The sequence below is a fragment of the Nanorana parkeri genome, unplaced genomic scaffold (assembly GCF_000935625.1).
Source record: "Nanorana parkeri isolate BGI_ZX_2015 unplaced genomic scaffold, ASM93562v1 scaffold941, whole genome shotgun sequence".
Lineage (NCBI taxonomy): Eukaryota > Metazoa > Chordata > Amphibia > Anura > Dicroglossidae > Nanorana > Nanorana parkeri.
In genome coordinates this window covers 620,115-645,264 of record NW_017307209.1, presented here as the reverse complement: position 1 = coordinate 645,264, position 25,150 = coordinate 620,115, and the positions used below count along the sequence as shown (strand labels likewise).

Here is a 25,150-nt window from a genome sequence, read left to right as displayed (position 1 = left end):
GGTGTACTTTAACATTGCATGTTTTTTTTCCCCCCACCAACAAAATGGCTGCCGCACGTTACCAGCGACATCGTTTCTGCAAGCAACTCCCCCTCCAGCGGGCATGACAATATTTCTGGAATGCTGCGCTCTGTTCTAGCAGTTTCTATGATACTGCAGACGTCATCATATCGCGACCGCCGCTTTTTTTTTTTTTTCCGGTCTACCCTCAGGTGAAAAAATTACCGGCTTAGGCGGACCTGTTACTAGTGACCGTGCCGCCAAAGGGCTTGTTGCTGTAGCCAAGCTCGCAAAGCAAGCACCCACCGTGAGAGGAGGCCGGGCTGTCCCAGAGTGCTGTGCGGTGACGTACTGGTGACGCCGTGCTATGAGGAAGAGCTGTTAGTGCGGCCTGAGCTGCGCCAGCACCGCCCGATAGCCGGAGAGCGCCTCTCACATGTTGTACATAGAGCCGGCTCTATAGGAGACGTCAGTCAGGACCTTGTCAGTTCACCTTCCCCGCCATCTCCCGGCCGCTCAATACTATCCTACCAGCATCTCACAGCCATGTCCGATTCCCCCGCTTCATCCTCCTCTGACTCCCCGAGGATTATTAAAGTCACTGTGAAGACCCCCAAGGAGAAAGAGGAGTTCGCGGTGCCGGAGAACAGCAGCGTCAGTGAGGTGAGAGCTACATTGTGGCTGCACGATCCAGATGTTCACCGCACATCAGGGCACAGTTCACAGTACTGGGATCCTTCTATTCACCATTACAGGCAGATGGCTGATAATAGACATCCATATCCTAAACTATATCTGAAATCCTAACTTTGTTTTTTCATTTTGGATAGAGTAGGGAATGGTTTCAATCCTTTTACCAATTGTGTGCAATTGGGGAGATTTCCCTCCATTTCCTGTTTTGTAGACCCAACAGGAAATGAAAGGCTATGTTTACTTTTCTGCCCATATTTATGGTGTAACCTGAAACATGGTCAGATCCAGCCACCACTAACTGGGGGTCCCCCCCAGTCTTGTGTACATCTTTTTTTTCTTAATTTTTGTTCTCCGCCCACACAGCCGCATCATCCATTCACAGATCCCTCGACAGGATCTGTGACTGGAGAGACTACAAGCCCCATCGGCCACTGCGACACAGGGACTTGTAGCTCTTAATTAAATACAAGTGTGATGACATCACCGCACTTGTAGTCCATTGACATTTCCTCCTGTCCATGTAAGGGCCCGTTCACGCCAGCACCCGCAATACACTGCACGGCTGCTGGTGTGTCTGAAACAGTGTTGGTGCGCTCGATCAAGACGCATCGCACTGTTGTCTTTGTTTTGTTAGAACTTTACTGGAATGTCACAAGTGATATTTCATTAAAGGAGATGCTTCATTGTATCTTCCTGTGCACTGAACTGATCTCGCCAACAATGTTTTCGACTTTCCCAGTCATTTTCTGTGAACTATAGACACCCCCTCCCCATTTAATAAAGGTGAGGAGAAAGGAATGTGTTTGTAGTCCTACTCAGGAGAGCAAGTTAGGGTGACAACGTTGCTTATCCATATATACAACATGGTGATCCGGATCACCCTATGACAGGAAATGTGTTAATGGGATCATGGGTGAAAATAAAGACAAAATACCCTGAAGTGAAGAAAACAAATGCAGCCTCCACATTGAAGGGTTGGTAAAATGCAATATATTAGCTTTTAGTTTTGGGATTAAATGAAGGCCAAATACAAATCTCTGATAAGTAAATGCACCAATTACAATCATTTCAGACTAAATAGTCAGAGTATTGCCTAAACTAGTCATGTTTTGCTGTCTGCCCAGTATTTGCCCAGTCCTAGCTAGTGTTACGTAATCCAGGAATATTGTAAGAGCTGCATGAACCAATGACCATCCAGTCCTCTTTTCACAAACGCAGCAAGAGAGTCACATGATCAATGCTAAGAAACAGGCATTCCAGTTCTGTACAATTCTGACTCATCAGTCTCAGAAAGTTGTCTGTTATGTGAATACAGGACATACTCACACTTGTCTACTTCAGTAAAGCAGGGGTTTTGAACATTGGTCAGCTGTGGCATCTCTACTTATTGGTGACAAGTATCTAGTATTGTGGAAATGTTTGTAGAGATTGTTTATTAAGGGATCTATGACCTGCTAGTAATTGTCATTTCGTTCAATGTCCTTATATTTTATACTCCAGATATAAAATGTTACATAGTATTTGAGGTTGAATAAAGACGCACGTCCATCGAGTTCAACCTATTGTGTGTATGTGTATGGTGCTACTGATGTGTGCGTGTGTATAGGTCCCTGTATGTTCTCGTTCTTAGGAGTACTTGTACCCCTGTATATTACGGTCACTGAGGAAATTGTCCAATCGCCTCTTGAATGATTCCACACTCTCAGCATGCGGCAGTGAGTTCCAGACCCTGACTGGTCTAACTGAGAAGAAACCCCTTCGCCCCTTGTGCTGACATTTTTTCTCCACTAATTTTAGGTGGAGAAATATTATGTATACATGCGTTGGTCCTGCATGTCCAAGTAGCAGAATGCATATGTCATACCTGATCGGGCCACGGGGATCCTGTAAAACCGCAGCTACTACAGCGCTTTAAAGCAGCGTTTCTCAACCTTTTTTTTTGTTTTTAGTCATCCTTTTAGGGCTTGCTCACACCATATACAGAGCTTTCCAGCGCGGTTAGCTGCTGGAGTGCACTGTACAGCATATTAAACTCCCTCCTGCGTTCTGGGGTGGGGCACGGCGGTGCATTAAAGTCCAAGGCACCACAGCCATGCCCCCCTGTCGGCAGTGTGATCGCCTGCAGCAGAACGCGGGCACAACAATGCCTGTGCTCCGATCCATTGCAATCGGAAAACAATGCATGAGCTATCTTTTCTGATCGTACTGGACTGGAATGCAGGCGTTGTTGAGCCCACGTTTGGGGGGTGGCTGCGGTGCCATTGACTTCGAAGCAGTGCCATGCCCCCTCCAGCCCCAGAATGCAGGAGTGAGTTTATTATGCTTTCCAGCAGCTAACCGTGCTGGAACGCACTGTATATGGTGTGAACAAGCCCTAAAAGTATGCAAAATTTTGAGGCACCCCGGTCTAAAATGTCATGGATTTTAAGGGGGACCCCACACAAAAACTTCCCAAAAAGTGGGTTTCCCCCCTTCACATCAAAGAGCCCCCTTCAAATCAAGGGCTCACTTCACGTTAAAAGCCCCCGTTTCACATCACATCAGGAGCCCCCCTGTCACATCAGAGTTCCCATTTTACATCAGGAACCCTCTTCACATCAGATTCATTCCCCCCTTCACATCAGTCCCACTACTACAAAATGTCACCCTGGTTAATAAAGGCTGCTTTAAAGCAATGTTCCATGTATTGTGCTGTGTGGCTTCCCCCCTGCTCCTGAAAACACAAGGGGGGTTGCTCTTTATGCACAGCGTCCATTCAGGGAATGCCTAGAATTGTTATCAGGGAATGCAAGGTGCTTCTGATTAAACGTGGGGTAATGACATCACGACCTGCACATTGTCCACGCAGAGGGGAAGCCACGAAGCTCAGTGCCATACAGGGTCTGGAGGATAGCCGCAAAGCACTGTATTAGCTCTGACTTTTTCTAGTATTCTGGTGGGCCGATCAGGTATCTTATGTGCATACTTCCGCTGGGCTAAGTAATATCTGGAGTTCAGCTTTAAGTTTAATAAGAAATCTGACAACTTCCTCCTGATTTCACTTCATCTAACAATCGGGACGTGACCGTACTCAAAATCTACCTGATCTGCTCTTCTGTTTACTTGTTGACTGCAGGTTTGGTGACAATCTCCCTATGGGCTGAATAGTTTCAAGGGTAGTTGGTAGATTTATTTGTGACCATTGCTGTGATATATGGAATTTACGTCACATTGCCCATGGAATCCCTCTCACCAGTTGTTAAAAATCTCCAGGCAGTAATAAAGGAAACAAACAGGACAGTTGTTATGAAGATTTCTGTTTTACTTTTCTACTTTAAAAAAATCTTATTAAGGGCTTGTTCACACCGAATGCGGTGCACTCCAGAGTGGTAGCTCCTGGAACGCACCGCGATCCCTCACAAAACTTCATCCTGCCTTCTGGGGTGGGAGGGGGCATGGGGGCATTGAATTCAATGGCACCACATCCACGCCCGCCCGCTGTGCGATCAGACGCGTGGCAAAGCTTGCTCTATTTTTTTGCGTTTGCAGTGGAATGGAACGCAGGCAAGGTTTTGCCACGTGTCCGATCGCACTGCGGGGGTGGCATGGAAGCGGTGCCATTGGATTCAACGCACCGCCACGCCCCCTCCCGCCCCAGAAGGCAGGGGGAAGTTTTGTGAGGGATTGCGGTGCTTTCCTTGCAGCTAACACTCTGGAACGCACCGCATTCGGTGTGAACAAGCCCTGAAGGTCGCACCAATGACTTTATAACATGGTCTCCGATGTAAAAGGAGGTTAGCTAATCTAGTGGGATAACACCTGTTTACCTCAGCTAGGTAAAGTAATTTCACTGGATCTCAGGGAATGGTTGGGCTGCATTAGTGTACGTGTGTTGATTTAAGGCAGGCTATTTATTGGAATAGGCTGCCAAATGCAGCAAAAGAAGGTAGCATTTTTGGCAGAGCAAGGCAATGTACATCCGTTTGCAAGGCACGTTGCAGTCATGCACACTTTACTGCAGTGCGAATGTATAAACAGGCACTTAAAGTGTACCTGTACCCAGATTATGCATACTAAGGGATTTACATGTCCTGAACAAGCACTTTAAAGGAGAACTATGGGGTTAAGTGTTTTCCCCATAGTTCTCCTTAGGGTAACGGGAGGACGCAAACTAGCGTCCTCCCGTCACCCTAGGCTCAGTATACCGCGAGCTGTAGCTCACGGTATACTGAGACTCCGCAGTATACCGCCAGCTGCTGCTCGCGGTATATTAAGACGCCGCAGCTGAAGCGAATCGCGACAATTATGTCTGGATCCGCCCAGCTGCGTGACTGACAGCTGGCTCTGCCTATCTAGAGGCAGAGCCAGCTGTACCCGTCCCTCCCCCGTCCGTTCCACCAGTCAGCGCTGACGGATCGGAGCGGGGAGGCGGGAATCCAGAGATGCAGAGAGCCGTGACAGGATCGAGAGGTGAGGGAACCCGGTATGTGTTCACTCACCTCCCGATCTACTGAGCCGACCTGTGACAGTCTCATTGTCACAGGTCGGCTAGAACTATGAGATGAGAGAAAAGCATTCACCTCATAGTTCTCCTTTAAAACAAACGTATTCGCCTCTCTATGTAGGAGCATTGGGGAGAAATGTATTTTAAAAAATCACTGAAATCTTCTCTGGTTTTCTATTAGAACATAATCTTGGCAGCCTGTCAACCCTCTAATGTAAACACACAACATGTGTTTCTAAGCTGTTAGAAACTACCCCATGGGTACTCTGGAGTCCTTGTTGTGATCTTTGAGAAAAACTAACCTCACATTAACGGCAGCTAGAGAGGGAGGCAAAGAGCCTGTATGCCAGCCAGAAGAGCCTGTGTATATCTTTCCACTTGTTCTCCTCCCTCAAGTAAATGCTGCATACCTGGCTGTCATGCTGATCCTTGGACCAAAATATTGATCCCATGACCTATAAAACAAGAATGCAGCTCTGGAGTTCTTACTAGTTTTTACTAGGCTAGTGGATCAGTGTGCCAGCCAAGCAACTAGCATTTACAGAAGGAGTTTAGCAGTTAAAGCCACGGTATTCCTCTTATGTCAGGTTTCTTTTCACATCCTCTCTGAGGGAACTGGTGTGTTCTGACTCACAAGCTGTATGCTAGATCTGTATTAATTATCAGTCCTTAGCTCTGTCAATATTCTGTGCTATGCCTCCCCTCCCCATGCTGGGGCATATCACGGCACTGACTGCCAAGACCAGAGGTGGGTAACTCCAACCCTCCAGCTATGCTTTAACTGCAAATCCCCACACGCCTCTGGGAGTCATGCCTGTAAATGTCAGTCTTGCAATTCCTTATGGGAGTTGTAGTTCCACAACAGCTCGAGGGCCGGAGTTGCCCAACCCTGGTCTAGACCTATGCCGTTTCCGAAAAACTCAACTGTGACTGTTTATGTATCCCAGTCTGGAAGAATGGCACTAGACATTGGCTTCTCGTACCTTTTCAGAGGGGACTTCCAGTGGTTAGATGTCTTTGCTAGCTAGAGTTCCTTGCTCTGCCCCTATCCAGCCATGAAGTCACATCCTCTTTTGGTAGTATGAGCACTCGCAATCCTGCTGCATTCTCCAAACCTGTCTCCTGTAGAGTAAAATAACTATGCAATTTCTGGTACCCAAAGGTGTGTGTACATAACTTTGTGTTGGCTAAACTTGGCCTCCATGGCCTATGCAAAGCTCTAATCAGTATAGAGCTGAGCACTGGAGCTTGAGCTGACATTCTGCAGCTCATCCAAGGGATTCATCACATCACAGTCATACATGACTGCCATTTAAAATAACATGTTAGTGTATGCTATTCATAGTGAACAATGCACAGTACCACGGGTGGCCCTACAACATAGCCAAAACAAAACTTGCAGAAATCTTTTAACACTGCGAAGATACACATCTTCAAAATAGATCTCTAGCACTTCTTTAGAAGAGGATGTTTAGCAAGATCACTGTCTTCCAAATGCATTTTGAGAGATTAACAATCATCAAACTCCCTCTCCATAATCTGTCTATCCAGAAAGAATCTTGCATAAAATATTTGCTAATCAGGGAACAGTACAGACATGCGCCCATAATATACAGTCATGGTGCCCATAAAATTCACTTTCTGCTGCCTTCCTGATAATGACAACACGCTTAATCCTTAGTGATGGATTACATTCCAGTAGTGGGAATGTAAAAGAAAACAACTGGACCAGGGGGAGCCAGGGGATACAGAGTTTTATGAAGGATTTACAGCAAACGATCTAAGGCTGTATTCATTCCGTACACTATTCTGCATCACTTGTTGCAACGTTAGGTGCAATGCTGTGCCATTTTCTTAATGTCAGGTGCCAATGCACCTAGCCATTGCATGTGCACTGTATTACACCCTGTTACAATGCGATGTGGTGCAACGTAATATAACCACTTTCCGTCCGGCCATTGTAACAACCATATGGTGGCTTCTTGAATGCGGGTGGGTGTTTAGAAACGTTCATTGCCTGCTTTCGCTCATATGCACCGCTCCATGTGCGCACGAGCAGGAAACCGACTGTAATTTAAAGAGCTGGTGGTGGCTGTTTACGAACAAGCGGTCGGGCGGCTATAGAGCTGCCCGATTGCTTTTATGTTGTGTGCATGTGTGCGCATCCCCTCCGCCTTTTCCGGGCTCTGCTGTAGAGGCCTGGATGGGAAGGGGGTGTAATACCTGGTCTTCTAGTAGTTAAAACATTAGGAGGTGCACACACTGCTGTTGTACACAGCCCATTCAAATGAATGCGCTTCCTAACACAGCACAAGGTAACCCTGAAGCACCTCTGTAATGTCACGTCACAGAGGTGTACACGACAGCTAAGGAAGAGGAAGGCTGGAAGGATGAACGCAGGGATATCACTCAAACTCTGGAAAGCAGTGACTTGCCTTGGCTGCTTATACCCAAGAAATTCTGAAGATCCATGTTTCTTATTGTTTTATTAATGTAAGATTTCTTTCTACAATCTGATGCATTTTTGACTGCCCCCCGGACTGTGCATCTTTGCATTTTGGGCGGGTGGTTGCTTGAGAGTTACTATCAATTTATATGCAAATAAAAATAACTCCAGTCATAGCTCCATGATTTGCCTAGATTTAGCTATGTTGTTCACAAGACCAAATGGTAAAAACAATGCGTGTCTGTAGATATGGCAGGTGGATATTCAGTATGCCGTCCAGTGAAATGTGAGTTTAGAGGCATTATATGAACCGTATCGGTTATGTACCGGTTATACCAGTCTTATTCTACATTTGAAGTGTATCTCTTCCTGTCTTTTTTTAGTTTAGTTTTGGATAGAATGGGGAAAGGTTATAGTGATATCCGGGGTTTTTTTTGTTGACAAACCTTTACCACACAGGAAGTGAGGGAAAATCTGCCATAGGGAACAAATAAAAGCTGACAGAGGGTCTTTCTGTAAAGGAGAACTATGGGGTTAAGGCTTTTCCCCATAGTTCTCCTTAGGATAACGGGAGGACACGAACTAGCGTCCTCCCGTCACCCTAGGCTCAGTATACCGCGAGCTGCTGCTCGTGGTATACTGAGACGCCGCAGCTGAAGCGGATCCCGACAATTATGCCGGGATCCGCCCAGCTGCGTGACTGACAGCTGGCTCTGCCTATCTAGATGCAGAATCAGCTGTACCCTCCCCCGTCCGTTCTGCCAGTCAGCGCTGGCGGATCGGAGCGGGGGGAATCCAGCCCCTCCCCTGTCACGGCAAAGAGCTGTGACAGGATCGAGAGGTGAGCGAACGCTGGTATGTGTAAAAGTTTGGATTTTCCACTACAGTCTGTCCAGGAAAACAAAAAGAAAGGCAGAATCTCTAGTGGGCGCCTTTAAAAATAACTACCGTACATAAAAAAAAAAAAATTATAAATACTCCACTCCTGCTTGAAGTCGGCAGGATTGTACCTCAGTAATAATGTTATTACGTTACATTGGACCTTGACAACACAGTAGATCAATGTATATGTTTGTTTAGCTATTTTAGTTACGGCATTGTTCTGTTTGCTTTTCAGTTTAAGGAGGACATATCAAAGCGATTCAAATCCAGCACGGACCAGCTTGTGTTGATATTTGCTGGAAAGATCTTAAAGGACCAAGACACACTCAGTCAGCATGGTATCCATGACGGACTCACTGTTCATCTTGTCGTTAAAACGCAGAACAGGTACATTGTTATACCACCTTTGTTACCTTTTCCCATTTCTGCAAAGTTTAGTTCCACCGATATAAACGTTACTTCTGCGCAACTGCTGTATATTTCTGTTCTTTATACAGGTCACAAGCTGCTCCTGCTGCTGCTGCCACCACCACTACTCAGCCCAATAGCCCCAGCAGTCCAGCATCCACTTCTACAACTTCCAACAGCACATCTACCAGCTCATCCACCACAAATACTCCATTTGGTTTAGGTAAGTTGTCAGTGCATCTGCAAGACTTGTCCTGAGAGAAATGCATGGGCCATCATTGCTGACCTCTCCTGGAAATGCAAATGCCTGGCTGTCAAGAGAAACTTGGACTTTTAGACCTCATTCACACGAGAATCGGCCGGCGCATACAGCTCTGTGCTGCGTGCACGGCCGTATTGGGCAGCTCCTGGGAAGGAGAGTTGCTGCATGTGATTAGTACGCAGCCCCTGTCACTCACGAGACGGGCTGCTCTGCACGTCCGTGCGGGTGTCCCGGCTCAGACGCTGACAGGATGCATCCTGTCAGAGTATGGACACCTGCATGGACGTGCAGGGCGGGTGAGCGTAGAGCGGCGTACAGCCGCGTTGTCCCATAGAGAAGGACAGGGGCTGCGTACTAATCACACGCAGCACCTGTTCTTCCCGGGAGCTGCCCGATATGGCCGTGCACGCAGCATGGAGCTGTACATGCCGGCTTTTTCTCCTGTGAATGAGGCCTTAGTGTTTATAACTGCTGTCTTTTTCTTCAGTTTCATTTGCTGCATTTTTGTTCCAAGGCTGTGATTTAGTATTATTAAAGCAAAGCCCAGCCATAAATTTGTATGCATGTAGTTTTTCAAATGGCAGCCACTTTTTATTTTAATTCACCTATTTGCTTATTTAAGGCTTTTAGGCCTGGTTCGCGCTGAGCGTTTTGTAGCGCTTTTTCTGTCCTATAAAATGCACAAAAAATATGCCCCCCAAAAAACCCCATTCATTTCTATGGCCCTGTTCTGAGTGTTTTGTTGCAATAAGCAAAACGCCTGTTGCTGCAAACAGTACATGAGCTTTTTTTCTTTTGGCACATGTCCTCAATGTTTTATCCCTGTAAACAATCTGCATGTACAGCAAAATACCTGTTACTGTGCCAGAAATGCACTCTGGTCTTGATTTTCATTGTGGACTGACGACATAAATCTTATTTTTGACTGAAATGGATGGCGTCCACTCTATGCAACATTGTAATTGTTCTGTAGTCCAAGATCTGGACCCCTTGAGATAAGGAGCAAATTAGACTAGTTAATTGATAGTTTGCACGCACTTTAAACTTAACCCCCACGTGACCACAGCACTTTTCAGATATTGGAGGTGTGGCAGTTTCCTTGGGCTTAAAGGAGAACTATGGGGTCGGTGTTTTTCCCCATAGTTCTCCTTAGGGTAACGGGAGGACACAAACTAGCGTCCTCCCGTTACCCTAAGCTCAGTATACCGCGAGCTACTGCTCGCGGTATACTGAGACGCCGGAGCGGATCCCGACTTAGACGACGGGATCCGCTCAGCTGCGTGAGTGACAGCTGGCTCTGCCTATCTAGAGAAGAAAAAACATGACGGCTACTAACGCTTCCCCCATTATATCCAAAAATATATAGAGGAAAGTTTTGGATATAGGTATGCTTTAAATGCGGTGACTCCATTGGTTTTCTTTTATTTGCACTGAGTGACCCTCCCAGTAACAGACTTCCTGTCCTAGGAGACAACTCTCACAAACTGTGCTGCTCCTCCATTGATCCAGTATTGTCACCCAAGGACAGGAAGTGTATTTGGCTTACAGAGCACCTTCTCCTCACCTTTATATCTAGAACATGGGTTGAGGTGTTCTGTATTCTACAAACATAGCTGAGAAAAGTACTAACTGATAACAGTCGGCACAGGCAGGAGAGTACAGGAAATTATTGTCTCACAAGATATCTGGCACGATCAACAGGTATTGTTTGGTTTTTTTTTTGTTTGGACTTCCCAAACAGATCTAATGAAACCCTTTTCAATTGTATATTTAACAGACCAAATGGGACCGAATAAAAGATGTTCATTATTGGGGATTATATACAAGTTTAAGTGTTGTATCTTCTGTTTTATACTGAAATGGTTAATGAACTCTTGCTTTATTTTCCCAGGGGGCCTTGGTGGTCTGGCTGGGCTCAGCGGTTTGGGCATGAATTCATCAAACTTCTCTGAGCTACAGAGCCAGATGCAGAGACAACTTATGTCCAATCCAGAGATGATGGTTCAGATCATGGAAAACCCATTTGTACAGAGCATGCTGTCTAACCCTGACTTGATGCGTCAACTAATTATGGCCAATCCACAAATGCAGCAATTAATCCAGAGAAATCCTGAGATCAGTCACATGCTTAATAATCCTGACATAATGCGACAAGTATGTTCTTTTTTGTTTTCTGTTATGCAGGACAAAGCTGTCCTTTCATGAGATATTTCCATGTTTTTACTGCAGAAATATTAGTGTTGGTTGAAAACTGCATGAAAAGAGTGTCAGATTCCACTTGTCGTTGTAAGGGAACACACCTAATCTTACATCTAAGCAGCATGTTAAATATCACACCTGTTTTATTCATTTAGAGAAGCTCATTGTTCTGATATAAAATGTTGTTTTTATTACTCCTTGTCCTGTTGGAGAGTTCTCATCACACTTTCCATCACTGTTACTGGAAGGGGGAGAGTGAATTGGAGTAACCCAAACCTGACCAATGTTTAACCCATCCTCACTCTATCCACAAAAAGCTTTTGAAGGAGATCCACCATACAAAGAACAGTGGTGTTCAGCAACCCCTTGTCTTCAGGTGTCTTTATAGCTGTGATATTTGCAACACTAGACATTATTATTTTATTAACTGCTGCCTTCTCCATTGTCATTTGTGAGTAATTGGAGGAATGCATGAAGTTCTTTATTTTCCCCAAAACATTTTTTCAATCCTATTATCTTACACAATGTCTGACAGGGTCCCTGTAGAGAATTGTTTGCGTTGTCCTGCAGCCACCCATCAAGTTGAAAGGGCCAGTCTGCCCAAAAGTAATATTTAATCAGGTTGATCTTGGTGAGCCCCGAGTTTCAGATATGTCTATCACAGCAAATTCTTCTTCCTGCTAGAGTTCCCGAGTCTCATCCTAATAATTAGTAACATTAGAAAACGTGTCTGTTTGCCCAGCATATTTGTACCCTATATAAACGGGGTGTAAGAGCTTAGCGTGCCCATTTTGTACCTAATGTATATCTTGGATAAGTCAACAGGAATGTAAACTAGTAAGAAAGGTCTGTGACATAGGCATACTGTTGATCTAAAGCCTCCTGCCTTTTTTGCAGTTATAAGGTATGTTTTAGGAGCGTTCTGCCAGATCTAATGCGAGTCTGGGCAGTTTTAAGCAGATGTTTGTTATGTACAGTATAATGATCAGCCACAACTTTATAACCACCCACCTAATATTGAGTAGCTCCTTCTTTTGCCGCCAAAAGAGCCTCGACTCGTCAAGGCATGGACTCCGATAGACCTCTGAACGTATGCTGTGGTATCTGACACCGAGCCATCAGTAGTAGATCTTTAAGTCCTGTAAGTTGCAAGGTGTAACCTCCATGGATCGGACTTGTTTTTCCAGCACATCCCACAGAGACCCGATTGGATTGAGATCTGGAGAATTTGGAGGCCAAGTCAAAACCTCAAACTCCTTTTTTGCGTTACTCAAACCATTCTTGAACCATTTTTTGAAATGTGGCAAGACACGTTATCGTGTTGAAAGTGGCCACTGCTATCAGGATATACAGTTTTCTTGAAGGGGTGTACTTGGTCAACAACAATGTTTAGGTAGGTAGTAGATGTCAGAGTAACATCCACATGAATGGCAGGACCCAAGGTTTCTCAGCAGAACCCTGCCCAAAGCATTGCACTGGAATTCACTTCACCTTTCAGTGGTCATACTGTTATGGTTGATTAGTGTATGTATATGTTCTGCCCTTCTGTGAGCTTAAATAAGATTATTTAAACCCCACTATGTCTTTCATAGACGTTAGAACTGGCTCGGAATCCAGCAATGATGCAAGAGATGATGAGGAATCAAGACCGAGCCTTGAGCAATCTGGAAAGTATCCCTGGAGGCTACAATGCTCTGCGCAGAATGTACACAGACATTCAAGAGCCGATGCTAAATGCTGCTCAAGAACAGGTATTTCCTTTTAAAATCCGGAGCTGAAGTCCGAACCCATAAAATATATAAGTTGTCCAAGATTTGCACCTTATTGTTGGATGATAAGTGATATCTCTTCTTTTAGTTTGGTGGCAACCCATTTGCTTCACTAATGAGCAACGTGGCAAATTTTGGAAATCCCCCATCAAGGACAGAAAACCGGGATCCTTTACCCAACCCCTGGGCTCCTCAGTCAGATTCATCTTCATCAGGAGGTGGAGGCAGCCAAACAGGCACCAACAGTGGGGGCAGCACCAGCTCAACGCCAGGCCCCACTTTACCTAACCTCTCTTCAGGTCTGGGAGGTATGTTCAGTAATGTTAAATCATTTGAAATGAGTGCTTTATTATGTAGTTGCCAAGTTGGAAAATGTTTTGAACAACTTTGGAAAATAATGTACAGCCTTCCTATGTCTACACACCTGAGACGTAAAAAGCAGCCATGGGGTTTGTACAAATTGTAAAAGTCCAGTTCTGGCTAATTCGTAAATGTAATTTAGGAGGTCATGTGATTGTTGTGCATTTCCACTTTTGCAGTCAAATTTGAGAAAAACCCACTAATATGTGTTCCCATTCACACAGCATACTGAAAAAAACAATATTTTTAAATGTTTCTTACCTTCTGGATGTGTTTTGTTGCAGCAGACTAAAAAAATGCCGTCTGGACACGGCAACCCGCTGATGCGAGTCTGCCGTCCGTCCGTTTTTTCTTAACGGGCGGACGGCAAGAGGTTAATCCAAGTATTTCTGAGTACCTTCACCGTGACTTGTCCTTGTAGAAAGACTGAGGACAGGAATGTGTGGAGTGTGGTTGTCTCGTTAAAATACAATGCTTTACCCCTTTTGTTGGGACAGACTGTAGAAAATATTATGAAGTGAGCCAGTACAGACAGGGTTAAAAAAGAGCTCTTTATTAACCCTTGCAGTGGGCTAACCCCGTACTGCAAGGGTTAACTGCTTGTTTTGGTCTCGGAAGGAAAAATACATTTTCTACTCGCCCGATCCTCCAAGCTGGCTTGTTCTTAGACTGGTCCTTCCAGCCTGGCTCCCGTTGCATCACGTTCTATACACCATGGCTGTGAGGAGGGCGAGGCATACCATCGCTATAGCAGAGGAGGAGACGGGCAGGAGGGAGCATTGTCACAGTCAGCCAGCTCAGAGGATTGGGTGAGTATTTCTGAATTTCTAGTCCTCATCAGTGTTTGGTATGGAACATGATTCTATGAAGTGGAGATTTTACTAAGGGCCCAGCTAAGATCACTGACAGCTCATGATTGGTTAGCCCAAAAGTAAAGGCCCTTTCTTTAAAGCACTGCAAAATATAGTATGCTTTTCTTATAATTGAAAGTAGTTGCACCATCATTTCCAGAAAGCACATATTCATACTTTAATATTTTTGAATAATATAATAATAATAATAATAAACTTGTGAAATCTTTATGTAAATAATTAATATTTAAGATCTAAAAGATGGCCGTGTGTAATCCCTTTTTGTTTCCTACAGCTGGGATGTTCAATACACCTGGTATGCAGAGCATGATGCAGCAAATAACTGAAAATCCCCAGTTAATGCAAAATATGTTATCTGCTCCTTACATGAGAAACATGATGCAGTCTCTCAGCCAGAATCCGGAACTTGCAGCCCAGGTGAGGTAGTCATTTGGTATTTTGTGTCTAATTAGATGTTTGAAGAGCTTGTCTTATCTGAACGGTGCTTACACTGGTATATTATCTAGATTTTAGGCCACACTCGCATATGTGCATTGCAGCAACACGGACATTACCACAACTCATGTTAGTGCATGGGTATTTGTGCATTGCTCATATATAGAGGCGCACCGGATTGAAAATTTTTAAACCGAAATGAAAAAAAAAAAGGCTGACCGAAACCGAAAATGTTGTATTTCTATCTTTTTTTTCCAATTTTTTTTCAATATTATATTTTCATTTTTTACAAACTTTTTTTAATTAAATATTTGTATTTTTTACTTTACTTTTAGGGGCTTCGGGGAAATATTAGGGGTCCAAACAGACCACTGATGTTTCCTTTTAAAATAGAAAAAGAGATTTAGAACACAGAGCCCTCCATCTCTTATTCAGCAGACCCAGTTGTTAATGAACAGGAATCCTCTATACTGAGTGGTCCTGTTCATTCATACCATGAGGACAGAGTGTGTATACTATAACCACAACAAAGAATGAACAGGAAGTGATGTAGATCACTTCCCATTCATTCATAATTGAGGATATAGTCAACATACTATGTCCTCAATTATTTACAAACACTCAGCAATCACTGAGTGTTTGTACCTGCTCTCCATCCTGGATTGGCCGTGCAGGGAGGAGATCTCATCTGACAGCTGACTCCTACCCCAAACTGCCGGCTGACCTCCTGTGGCAGCTTTGAGAGCTGTCAGCTGTCCCACACCGCCACTTTTCCTGATCTGTGACAGGCGGCTGAGCGGTGCAGGGAGGAGAGACACCGGCTGCTCACAGCACTCTCCTCCCACATCGCTCTGCCTCCTGTGACAGTTTCTCTCCTCCCCGCTGGGACACAGAGCAGCGCCGAGCGGGGAAGAGAGAAAGCGGATGCACCGCTATTTTGGCCAAAAAATTGCACTTTCGGCATTTTGCCAAAAGTGCCATTTTTGGCTGGTATGTTTCGGCTGCCGAAATATCGGTGCATTCCTACTTATATACAGTGCACAGATGTGAACAGTGCATTGTGGGGTGCTGCTCCGGTGCATTAGCAGCCTGTTCAAAATGAACGGCCTACAGGAACATTACCACGCCACACACAATTTGCATGGGCCCTTAGAAATGCGCCCCAGGTTTAAGTTTAAGCAGTTGAAAAACCTTTGAAAGTTGGGTAGAATTAGTCTTTTATTGCTGCTTGTGTTCCCACTGGGGAGATTTTTCCTGTCTTGGAGACTAACAAGAGTAACAGGGACAGAGGGTGAGTGGAAGCCTCCCTTATGAGGTCACAAGAGTATTAAAAACCATCAAGGTTTTACCCGTCCCTGCTACCGGGGAAAAATAAAAATAGGCTGGAGGTAGGCTGTAGAGGTAGTTGGTATTCTGTAGTTCAAAAAATGTGCGGCTCATGGACCATGACCTCAATTAATAATTGTTTTCTTGGTTAATAATTGACATTCACTGTGCTGGGAACTTCAGCTGGACAGATCAATACAGATTTCATCATTTGAGCAGAATGATTTAGCTACCACTGCTTACTTTTAAGAACCTAGAAATTGCATTTCTTTCTCATTCATTGAGGAAAACGGGAAGTTTTAAAGCCTGTTCCCAGGAGAGAAAAAAAAAGGTTCCCTTGCCGTGCGGGAGTGGTTAAGCGCTCGTTTTTTGTCTAGGATTATTATGCATTACATCTGTGCTTGCTCTGTTTTTGAGTGAGTAGGCTGGGAAGGCTGAGCATCAGGGGCTTTCTTATTTTTATTGGTACGTGGGCACTATTATTCCTTTTTTGCTGCTGGTTTTACCACAGAAGGAGTTAACACTGTGGGACTGATCACTAACATATCTGCTGACTGGGGTGTCATGCACACATGCTCCACACTCTTCCATGCAGTGTTAAGGAAGCAGCTCCACGCTGCTGCTCCAGCTTGCAAAGAGCCACATGGAACTTTAATCCATTCCTGCTGCCTGCCTACTTTGACTTCGGTCACCTCCAGGCTTCTGACCCTACAGTTGCTGATCTTCACCTGCTACCAGCTCACATTCTACGAACGGGTCAGGGGTTAAAGCGTGACAACTGATGGTGCCCGCGTCTGCAACTTGTAGTCATGCTATCTTCTGCTACTTGAGTCCCTTCCCTCTTTGGATTCCCATTTGGCTGGGTCCTCTGCCCTTTCATCTGAGTTTTCCACTGCCATACAGGACATTATAACCCACATTTCCCAGCTGTTTGCTTAGTCTGATCTCACTATGCCCTCTCCATCAAATTCTGTATCTGTTTTACTTGTTCCCTTAGTGACGTCTGAGCTCTTAATGATTCTGAGTCACTCAAATCCTTGACTGAGGAGTCGCAGACCACTGCTACTACTCTCAAATTAAAGAAGTGTTTTTGAGCTTGTATGCACCGCACAGCACTCAAACTAGAGGATCAGCCTGTTGCTTCAGGGAAATATCAGGGGTCTAAACTAGAGCTGCAGCTAACGATTATTTTCAAAATCGATTAGTTAGCCGATTATTAAGTTCGACTAATCGGTTAATCTGATAAAAAATAAAATCAATTTTAAAAAATGGCTCCACTGATGGGACTACTAGTTTGTATTGAGATTGCAGTGCATCACAGGAGCAAGCTTGGAGCGGTGGAAGTAAAAAAGTGTAAAATTATACAGCAATGAATGCAGAATACCACCAGAATACAACAAATTCCAACAATAGTACATTATAGCTGGTGGTATTCTGCATTGCGCTGTATAATGTACTATTGCTGGGTGTTGTAGTCCTCTATAGCTAGTGGTATTTGGCATTGCACCACTGTATAATGTATTATTGCTGGGATCTGTTGTACTCCTCTACAGCTGGTGGTATTCTGCGTTGCGCTGTATAATGTATTATTAATGCAGAATACCACCAGCTATATAGGGATACAACAAATCCCAGCAATACGTTATACATACAGTGTACAATGTATTTCTGGGATTTGTATTCCTCTATAGCTGATGGTACATTGCTCTGTATAATATACAGCACAATGTACCATCAGCTATAGAGGAATACAAATCCCAGCAATACATTATAGAGCAGCATGTGTGGGAAAGTGCAGGCTTACCTGAGCAGTCTTCCAGCAACTTGCTTCTGAGATCGGGCTTGTCTATCGGTGGCTCTCATGCGCCCACACCTGCTCCTCCTTACTTCTTCTCCCTGCGTCCCAGTGCCGATCGTGGATTTGGGCGGGCGGTGAGCGTGAGGTGCAGGAGGAGGTGCGGCGTGTGGAGCGTGGATGCGGGTGGGCGGGTCTGGCAGTGGAGAGCGTGAGGTGGGGAGGAGGAGGTGTGGCGCGCAGCGTCTGTGGAGACGTGAACAGGGCCAACCAATCAGAAGCCGATTAATCGATGATTGAAAAAGTTGACAACTTTTTCAATAATCGATTATGTCGATTAGTTGTTGCAGCCCTAGTCTAAACAGACCCCTGACATTTCTCTTTTTGAAATAGAGGACTGTGTCCTCAATATATTTTTCTATCTCTTTCTCTTTTCTTTTTTGAGATTCTTCAATCTTTTTCTGCAGCCTTCAGCACTCAATGGAAAGCACTCCATACTGGGGCTTCCCATTCATAACTGGTGATTAGTAAAACATTTACTATCATCCAGTTATAAATGGGTAGAGGTCTCTGTAGTGAGCTGCTTCCACCCATTGAGAAACTCATGAATGAACAGGAAGTGATGTAAAGCATCACAGCTCACACAGCATGTTTGCCGGAGATAGCTTGCACAAATTCTGAGCAATTTCACTACGCATTTGCCTTTGGGCACAAACAGTGGAAAAATACATTCATATGATTTTAGCTTATTCAACTTTAATGTGTACAATTTTTAACTACCTTCCGTCCATGGCCGTTCGTGAACGGCCCGACGGAAGTCTGCTAGGAGCGGGAGGGCGTCTTAAGACGTCCTGCCCCTCCCCCTTCTCGTGTGCGGCACCGAACGCTCTAACAGCAGATCAAAGGTAGATCATTACTTGATCATCCCTTTGATCTCTCTTCCTGTCCCCGAATGCAGGAAGTGATGTATATTACATCACTTCCTGCATTCAGTGTCACTCTCCGGTGCAGAACACCGGAGAGAAGCTGATGAAGCAGATCTCTGCTTCATCAGCTTCTCGGGGGTCCGTAGGTGACATCAGAGGTCTTGGAGACCCCTGATGTCTCCATAAAGAGGACCTGTTTGGTGAATTGGCTATTACATAGGGGATTCCTTAGTCCCCTATGTTTATAGCAATAAAGTTAAGTCTAAAAAAAAAATTACAGCATTAAAAAAAAATAAAGAAGCTAAAAAAAATATTCACAAATAATAATTAAACAAAATAACACAAAAAATGTTTTAAAGTCCTCCGCCCCCCCACATAAACACGCAAACATGCGTCGGGTGCGCCTATGTACAAAAACGACGATTGCGCCCATTATGCAGCACATGTTACATATCGCCGCGAACGTCGCAGTGAGAACAATAATTCTAGGGCCATCAATCACTGATGACACTAAACTGATGAGCGGTAAATACGTTTAAAGCATCGCCTATGGCCAATTTTGGTTGCGGGAAGTTTTCTGCGATTTCGCGGGCGCGCGCAATTTTAAAGGTTGACATGTTTAGTGTCTATTTACCCGATGTGACCCCGTCTTTTATATTATACCAAAAAATTGGGGTGAAAATAAATGTTTCATAACATTTTATAGGGAAACATGTTTTTTTTTCAAAATTTAGGGTACTTTTTTTGTTATATAGTAAAAAGTAAAAACCCCAGTGGTGATTAAATACCACCAAAAGAAAGCTCTATCGGTCCCCAAAAAATGGTATAAAATTCATTTCAGTACAGCGTTGCATGACGGAATAAATGTCAGTCAAAGTACTGCAGTGCTGAAAACTGAAAAATGGCCTGCATGGGAAGGGGGTGAAACACCATGGCCTTTAAGTGGTTAATGAAAACTCAAGGTAGCAAACTTTTTCTCATCAGATGATGCAAAACAATCCCCTCTTTGCTGGAAATCCTCAACTTCAAGATCAAATGAGACAGCAGATGCCAATTTTCCTACAACAGGTATGTGAAAAGAGAATGAAGTGAAACCTCCTGTAAATATTAAGATGCATTTAGCCTCTGAACCTTTTGACCTTGGTTCACTTTACATCCATGTAACCTAAGCACTTCCTGCCATGTAGAGCTACTCAGAAACTGCAATGTCTGCATGTTTCTTCATCAGATTATTAAATAGAAAAAAAAACTTGGATGTTGAGTGCCTCACATTTAGGGCCCAGTCACGCCATCAAGTGAGCGTTCCAGTGCGTTCAGCCTCTGCAACGCAACCCGGCCGGCTCACTTTTTTTGGGGGGTGGGAGGGTATGTGGCGGTGCATTGAACTCAATGGCACAGCAGCCACGCCCCCCGCCCGCAGTGCAATCGCCAGCACCCGAACGTGTGGCACATTAGTGCCTGCGTTCCGGTCCAGTGCGATCTTCAAAAAAATGCTGCAAACACTATTTTTTGCAGATCTTAATGCACCGCCACGCCCCCTCCTGCACCATTCTAATTCTTGTATCATTTAGAAAACATACACTGTGGGTCCATTGCAGTCTACTAATAGAGCGAACAAATAAGTGCAGCCATTTCTTAAAGAACAACTTCATGTAGCTAAAGCTAAAATGTAGATCTATGGATTCTTTTTCTTGCTTGAGGAGTTGGAATTCTGTTCAGCCTAGTCATTCATTCACCTCTGCCGCACAGCCAGACAGGGGAAATCTCTTGTGTCCTTCTGGCTTCTTATGCCACCTTCCCCTTTATTGGACGGTGATACTGTTTCCCTGACCAAGGAGAAAGCAGCTGATGACAAAAGAAATTGGAAAGTAGAAATAGAAAATGTGGTGGGAGGGTGTGAATTAAAAGACTGACTGAACACAATCACAGGTCATCTGGCAGGTAAATGGTTCAAATGCCAGTGCTGTGTTTTATGCTTTAACCACTGGAGTTCCCAGGCCCTTTTCTCCGTAAAGTCCCCAAAAGTCCCAAAGTGTGGGGTTTTTTGGTTTTGTTTTTGGTGATGTCCTGGCTCCACATGTTGTACCTTAGGTTACCCTAATGTGTTTATACATTTTTTTTTTTTTCCTGGCCGCACCCTCACAGTACAGCCCCAAAGACTTCTATGGGGTCATCTAAACAAACATGGGAGGCCACGGGTGCCGGATCTTGGTAAATATGCATCTGTGGGATCTGTTAGGTCAGGGGAGGCAGACAAAAAGAATGCAAAGTGCACTTTGTCTGAAAGTACATTAAACGAATAGTGACATTATTCATTGTTATGTTGTACTTTTGTGTTTTGGACATCATACTTGCCAGTATCTCAGCGCATTCTAGTATAGAGGGAAAGGGGCTGGTGTATTTACAAATTCAAAACGTTTGTTACTTTGTTAGGTGTGCAACATAAATATTGAATACACATCCTAATCTTTTGTTCAGCAGCGATTTATATAGCTGCACATGATGTGTTTTGGTTATGATTTTAGGAAAACAGTTTTGACTCATTTGTTTCTTTTTTCCTTCTAGATGCAGAATCCAGAAACTCTGTCAGCTATGTCTAACCCCAGAGCAATGCAAGCCTTATTACAGATCCAGCAGGGATTGCAGACTTTGGCCACTGAAGCTCCCTCCCTAGTTCCAGGGTAAAGTCCCTTCTAAGAAAATGTTTTATCTGTATCTGTGGTTGTACTGCATTCTTCTACTTGCATACTAATTCTTAAACCATACACTTGCATGCTCCTATCACAACTGTGGGTTGTTTTTGCGTGAACTACTATGTACACAAGAATGCATTCTGTGGATTATGTTAATCAACTTATTTTTATAATCCTGATATAAATATAGGATGTGCAGTGTTTAGAATTTGTTGCCCAGACCAAACTATTAAATTCTTCATATAGAGGAATCAACATTTTGCCATATTTTTTTCTGTTTGCATAAACTTCTATTTTAAAAGATTGAGTGATTTGTTTTCTATTCCTGCTTCCTCTTAGCACTACTCCATTTGGAGGTTTAGGTGGTACAGCCAGCCCACCTTCCACAACTGTGCCCACCCCTGGGCCAACTGAGACTACCACTCCTTTGTCTGGAATCTCTGAGCCAGGGCACCAGCAGTTTATACAGCAGATGTTGCAAGCCTTGTCTGGTGCTAATCCACAGGTAAAGTTTGCTGTGACATCAAAACTTTGACCATTTATGCAGCAGAATATGTTTATCAGAATGTTACTTGACTCAATGGGGGGAATGTATCCAAATCTGCTGCAGCTGTGCATAGCAACCAATCGGGTCCTCTCTTCAGTTTGTTTCACATTTGAAAATTAAAGAGAGCAGCTTATTGGTTTTTTTTTCTGCTCCAGTCTTGATAAATCCCCCCCCCTAATGTCTTTTGTGTCAGGTACTGTTGAATACAAACGTAATTTTTTAGGGCTGAAGAACCAAATAAAGTGGCACCCTCAGTTGTAGTTTAAATTGATTAAAGGGAAACTATAATGGGTTACTAATGTACTCGGTTATTGTAATGTTCATCTTAGTCATTTGGCTAGACCAGGGCTGGACAAATCCCAGTCGTCACAGCAACAAAAAACTCCCAGACAACCAAGTTTATGAGTGTTTTATATGCAGTTTCATCAACTGCCACTAAATTATGCCTAGTAGACGCAGAATTTCCTCCATGACTGTAGTTCTGTCAGCTAGCACTAGATGGCGCCAAGTAGAAACATGATTTCCTAAATCCCTGATCACTCCCAAAACAATAAATCTGTGTTGCAGGTTACCACGGACCACGCTCCTAATGTACATATATCAAGCTGCAAGTAATGAAAGATAAATAGAGCTGTGTTCCCGCAAATTGTGCACATTTGTTTACAGTACCATGGTATTGCAAGTTAAAATGTATTAAATGTGTTCTCACTGCCTTAGTGGTGGCAACCCCCTTTATCGGTATTAAGCAGGGATCTCTATATATTGATTGTGTATTTGTATTAATGTTAAGTGAAAAGACATATGAGTGTTCTGCATATGGGACACAGTGGTCTCTGTGTTAACTTTCATTGCCATGGTATTTTTAGAAATTGTTTACAAATAAACAATCTATCTTGGAGACACAGCTCTTCTTTTTTCCCTCATAATTTTTTTGCGCAGTTTAATATATATACTCAGGAGTTTGGTCCGTGGTAGTCTGCAATGCGGATTTATTGTTTTGGCGTATTCACAAATTATACTGGAGACTGTGGACCAGGAAAGAGTTTTTGCAAGCCAGTATCACGCTTAATTTTTGGTGGTTGCCTCAATTAGTTGCAAGTGTTTTCTTCCCCGTTCTGTTTTTGTCACGTGTAAAGTGAGAGCGCATATGGGTCAGCACTGTAAGGCAGGGCACACACTACAGTTTTTCATGAGATGTTTTATATATATACACACACTTTTGTATATGAAAAAAAAAAATCATGCCGAAAACTAAAATATTTTTTTTCTAAAACCTTTTTTTTGTGTTAAAATATTTATTTTTATGAATATTTTTATTTTTTAACTTTACTGCTGGGGGCTTCTGGGAAATATCAGGGGTCTGTCTAAACAGACCCCTGATATTTCCCTTTTAAAATAGAAAAAGTTTGCGGACACAATCTCTTTTTCTGCATGAAGGCTCTATACAGTGAGGGGAATTTATCAAAACTGGAGGAGACAAAATCTGGAGCAGCTGTGCATGGCAACCAATCAGATTCTCTTTCATTTTCAAACCATAACTGAACAAACTGAAGAGAGAAGCTGATTGGTTGCCATCCACAGCTGCTCCAGTTTTGATAAATTCCCCCTGAGTGATCCTGTTCATTGATAACTTGTGGAGATAGTATGTTTACCATGTCCACAATCATGAATGAACAGGAAGTGATGTAGATAATTTCCTATTCATTCATAACTGGTACATAGTACCAGTTATTTACATTCATTCTGTGTCCACTTAGTTATAAACACTCAGCGATTGCTGAGTGCTTGTACTGCTCTCCATTCTGACTCGCTGCCACAGGAGGCTGAGCGACCTCCCCCCTCACCGCCAGCTCACGCTCCTGTACCAGCGCATCACTGTCTCCTCCTCCTGTGACACGCCGAGTGGTCACATTGCTCTCCTCCCCCGCACCGCTCGGCCTCCTCTGACAGTTTGTCTCCTCCCTTCTGGACACTGCGCTGTGTCAGAGGGAACATAGAGCACTGCACAACGGGGAGGAGAGAAACAATGGATGCAGCGCAATTTTGGTCAAAAAGTTGCACTTTCGGCATTTTGCCCAAAGTGCCATTTTCGGCCGATATGTTTCGGCGGCCGAAATTTTGGTGCATCCCTAGTTGGGACAGGTTAACCATAAACTGTAAAATGATGGCCTCTTTTTCTCTCAAAAGGGCAGAGGGACTTTTTTTTTTACAGACTTGCATTAAATTTCAAACTTGATGATCTTATCCGTGTTGTATTTTCTCTAGGGCCAGAATCCAGAAGCCAGATTCCAGCAGCAGCTGGAGCAGCTCAGTGCAATGGGTTTCCTAAACAGAGAAGCAAATGTACAAGCTTTAATAGCAACTGGAGGAGACATCAATGCAGCTATCGAACGACTACTGGGATCCCAACCTTCATAGCAATCGTTCCCAATCCAGAAAAAAAAAAGTGTAATTTATTTTTGATAATGGCTTTTAAGTCTCGATAAAACACCTGCTTTATTTCAGTTTGACTCCTGGAGTTCCTTGTCATAACAAACTAAACCTGAAGCATTTAAATCTGGATGAAGTGCAGTGGTTTATCTGAAACTGTGGGAATCAAAGCTTTTTCTTTTTTCTTTGGACTTGTTGCATGTAGTACAGACCATCTACTCCCCACACACTGCGTTGCTTGTGATTTTTTTTTTTTCCAATGAATAGCTTCTGCAGTTGGCTAACAGGTTTCAGCGAACCTTTTTATCCGTCAAAGGGTATTTGCTTAAATCAATAGCCTCTGTTAGTAATTGATGTATTCTACAGACAAACAACACCGGAAGTCAAATAGATAAGGTTATAATTAGTGATACACTATCGCTTTTTGTGACTTTAGCTTGTATTTTTGCTAGCATATTGCTGTAAGATTCATACTGCTTGATTTCCTTTAGCCTTATGTTTTTCCCTTGTGATCACCTATGTAAACAAGTATCATTTTGCGGCAGTCCATTGACGGTAGTTCTAGCTGCACACCCACAGAATAAGAAACTTGGTATTTAGGTAAATGTGGAGTAATGGCCTTTA

General features: G+C 43.8%; 1 protein-coding gene and 1 long non-coding RNA gene across 2 annotated transcripts; one reads left to right on the top strand and one right to left on the bottom strand.

Moving 5' to 3' along the window:
• Nucleotides 1-431: 431 nt before the first annotated feature.
• On the bottom strand, nucleotides 432-15,638 carry LOC108795161. Its single transcript, XR_001941739.1, has 3 exons — nucleotides 15,628-15,638; nucleotides 11,685-11,690; nucleotides 432-515 (listed from the first exon to the last, which is right to left on the bottom strand). It is a non-coding gene; the product is annotated as an uncharacterized LOC108795161 (long non-coding RNA).
• Nucleotides 514-25,150, top strand: UBQLN1 (ubiquilin 1). The gene is made up of 11 exons (XM_018566360.1): nucleotides 514-663; nucleotides 8,740-8,891; nucleotides 9,002-9,135; nucleotides 11,066-11,328; nucleotides 12,966-13,124; nucleotides 13,231-13,450; nucleotides 14,649-14,791; nucleotides 19,841-19,924; nucleotides 21,422-21,537; nucleotides 21,889-22,054; nucleotides 24,362-25,150. The coding sequence occupies exons 1-11, from the start codon at nucleotides 547-549 to the stop codon at nucleotides 24,512-24,514; spliced, it is 1,707 nt and encodes a 568-aa protein (XP_018421862.1). The 5' UTR covers nucleotides 514-546; the 3' UTR covers nucleotides 24,515-25,150.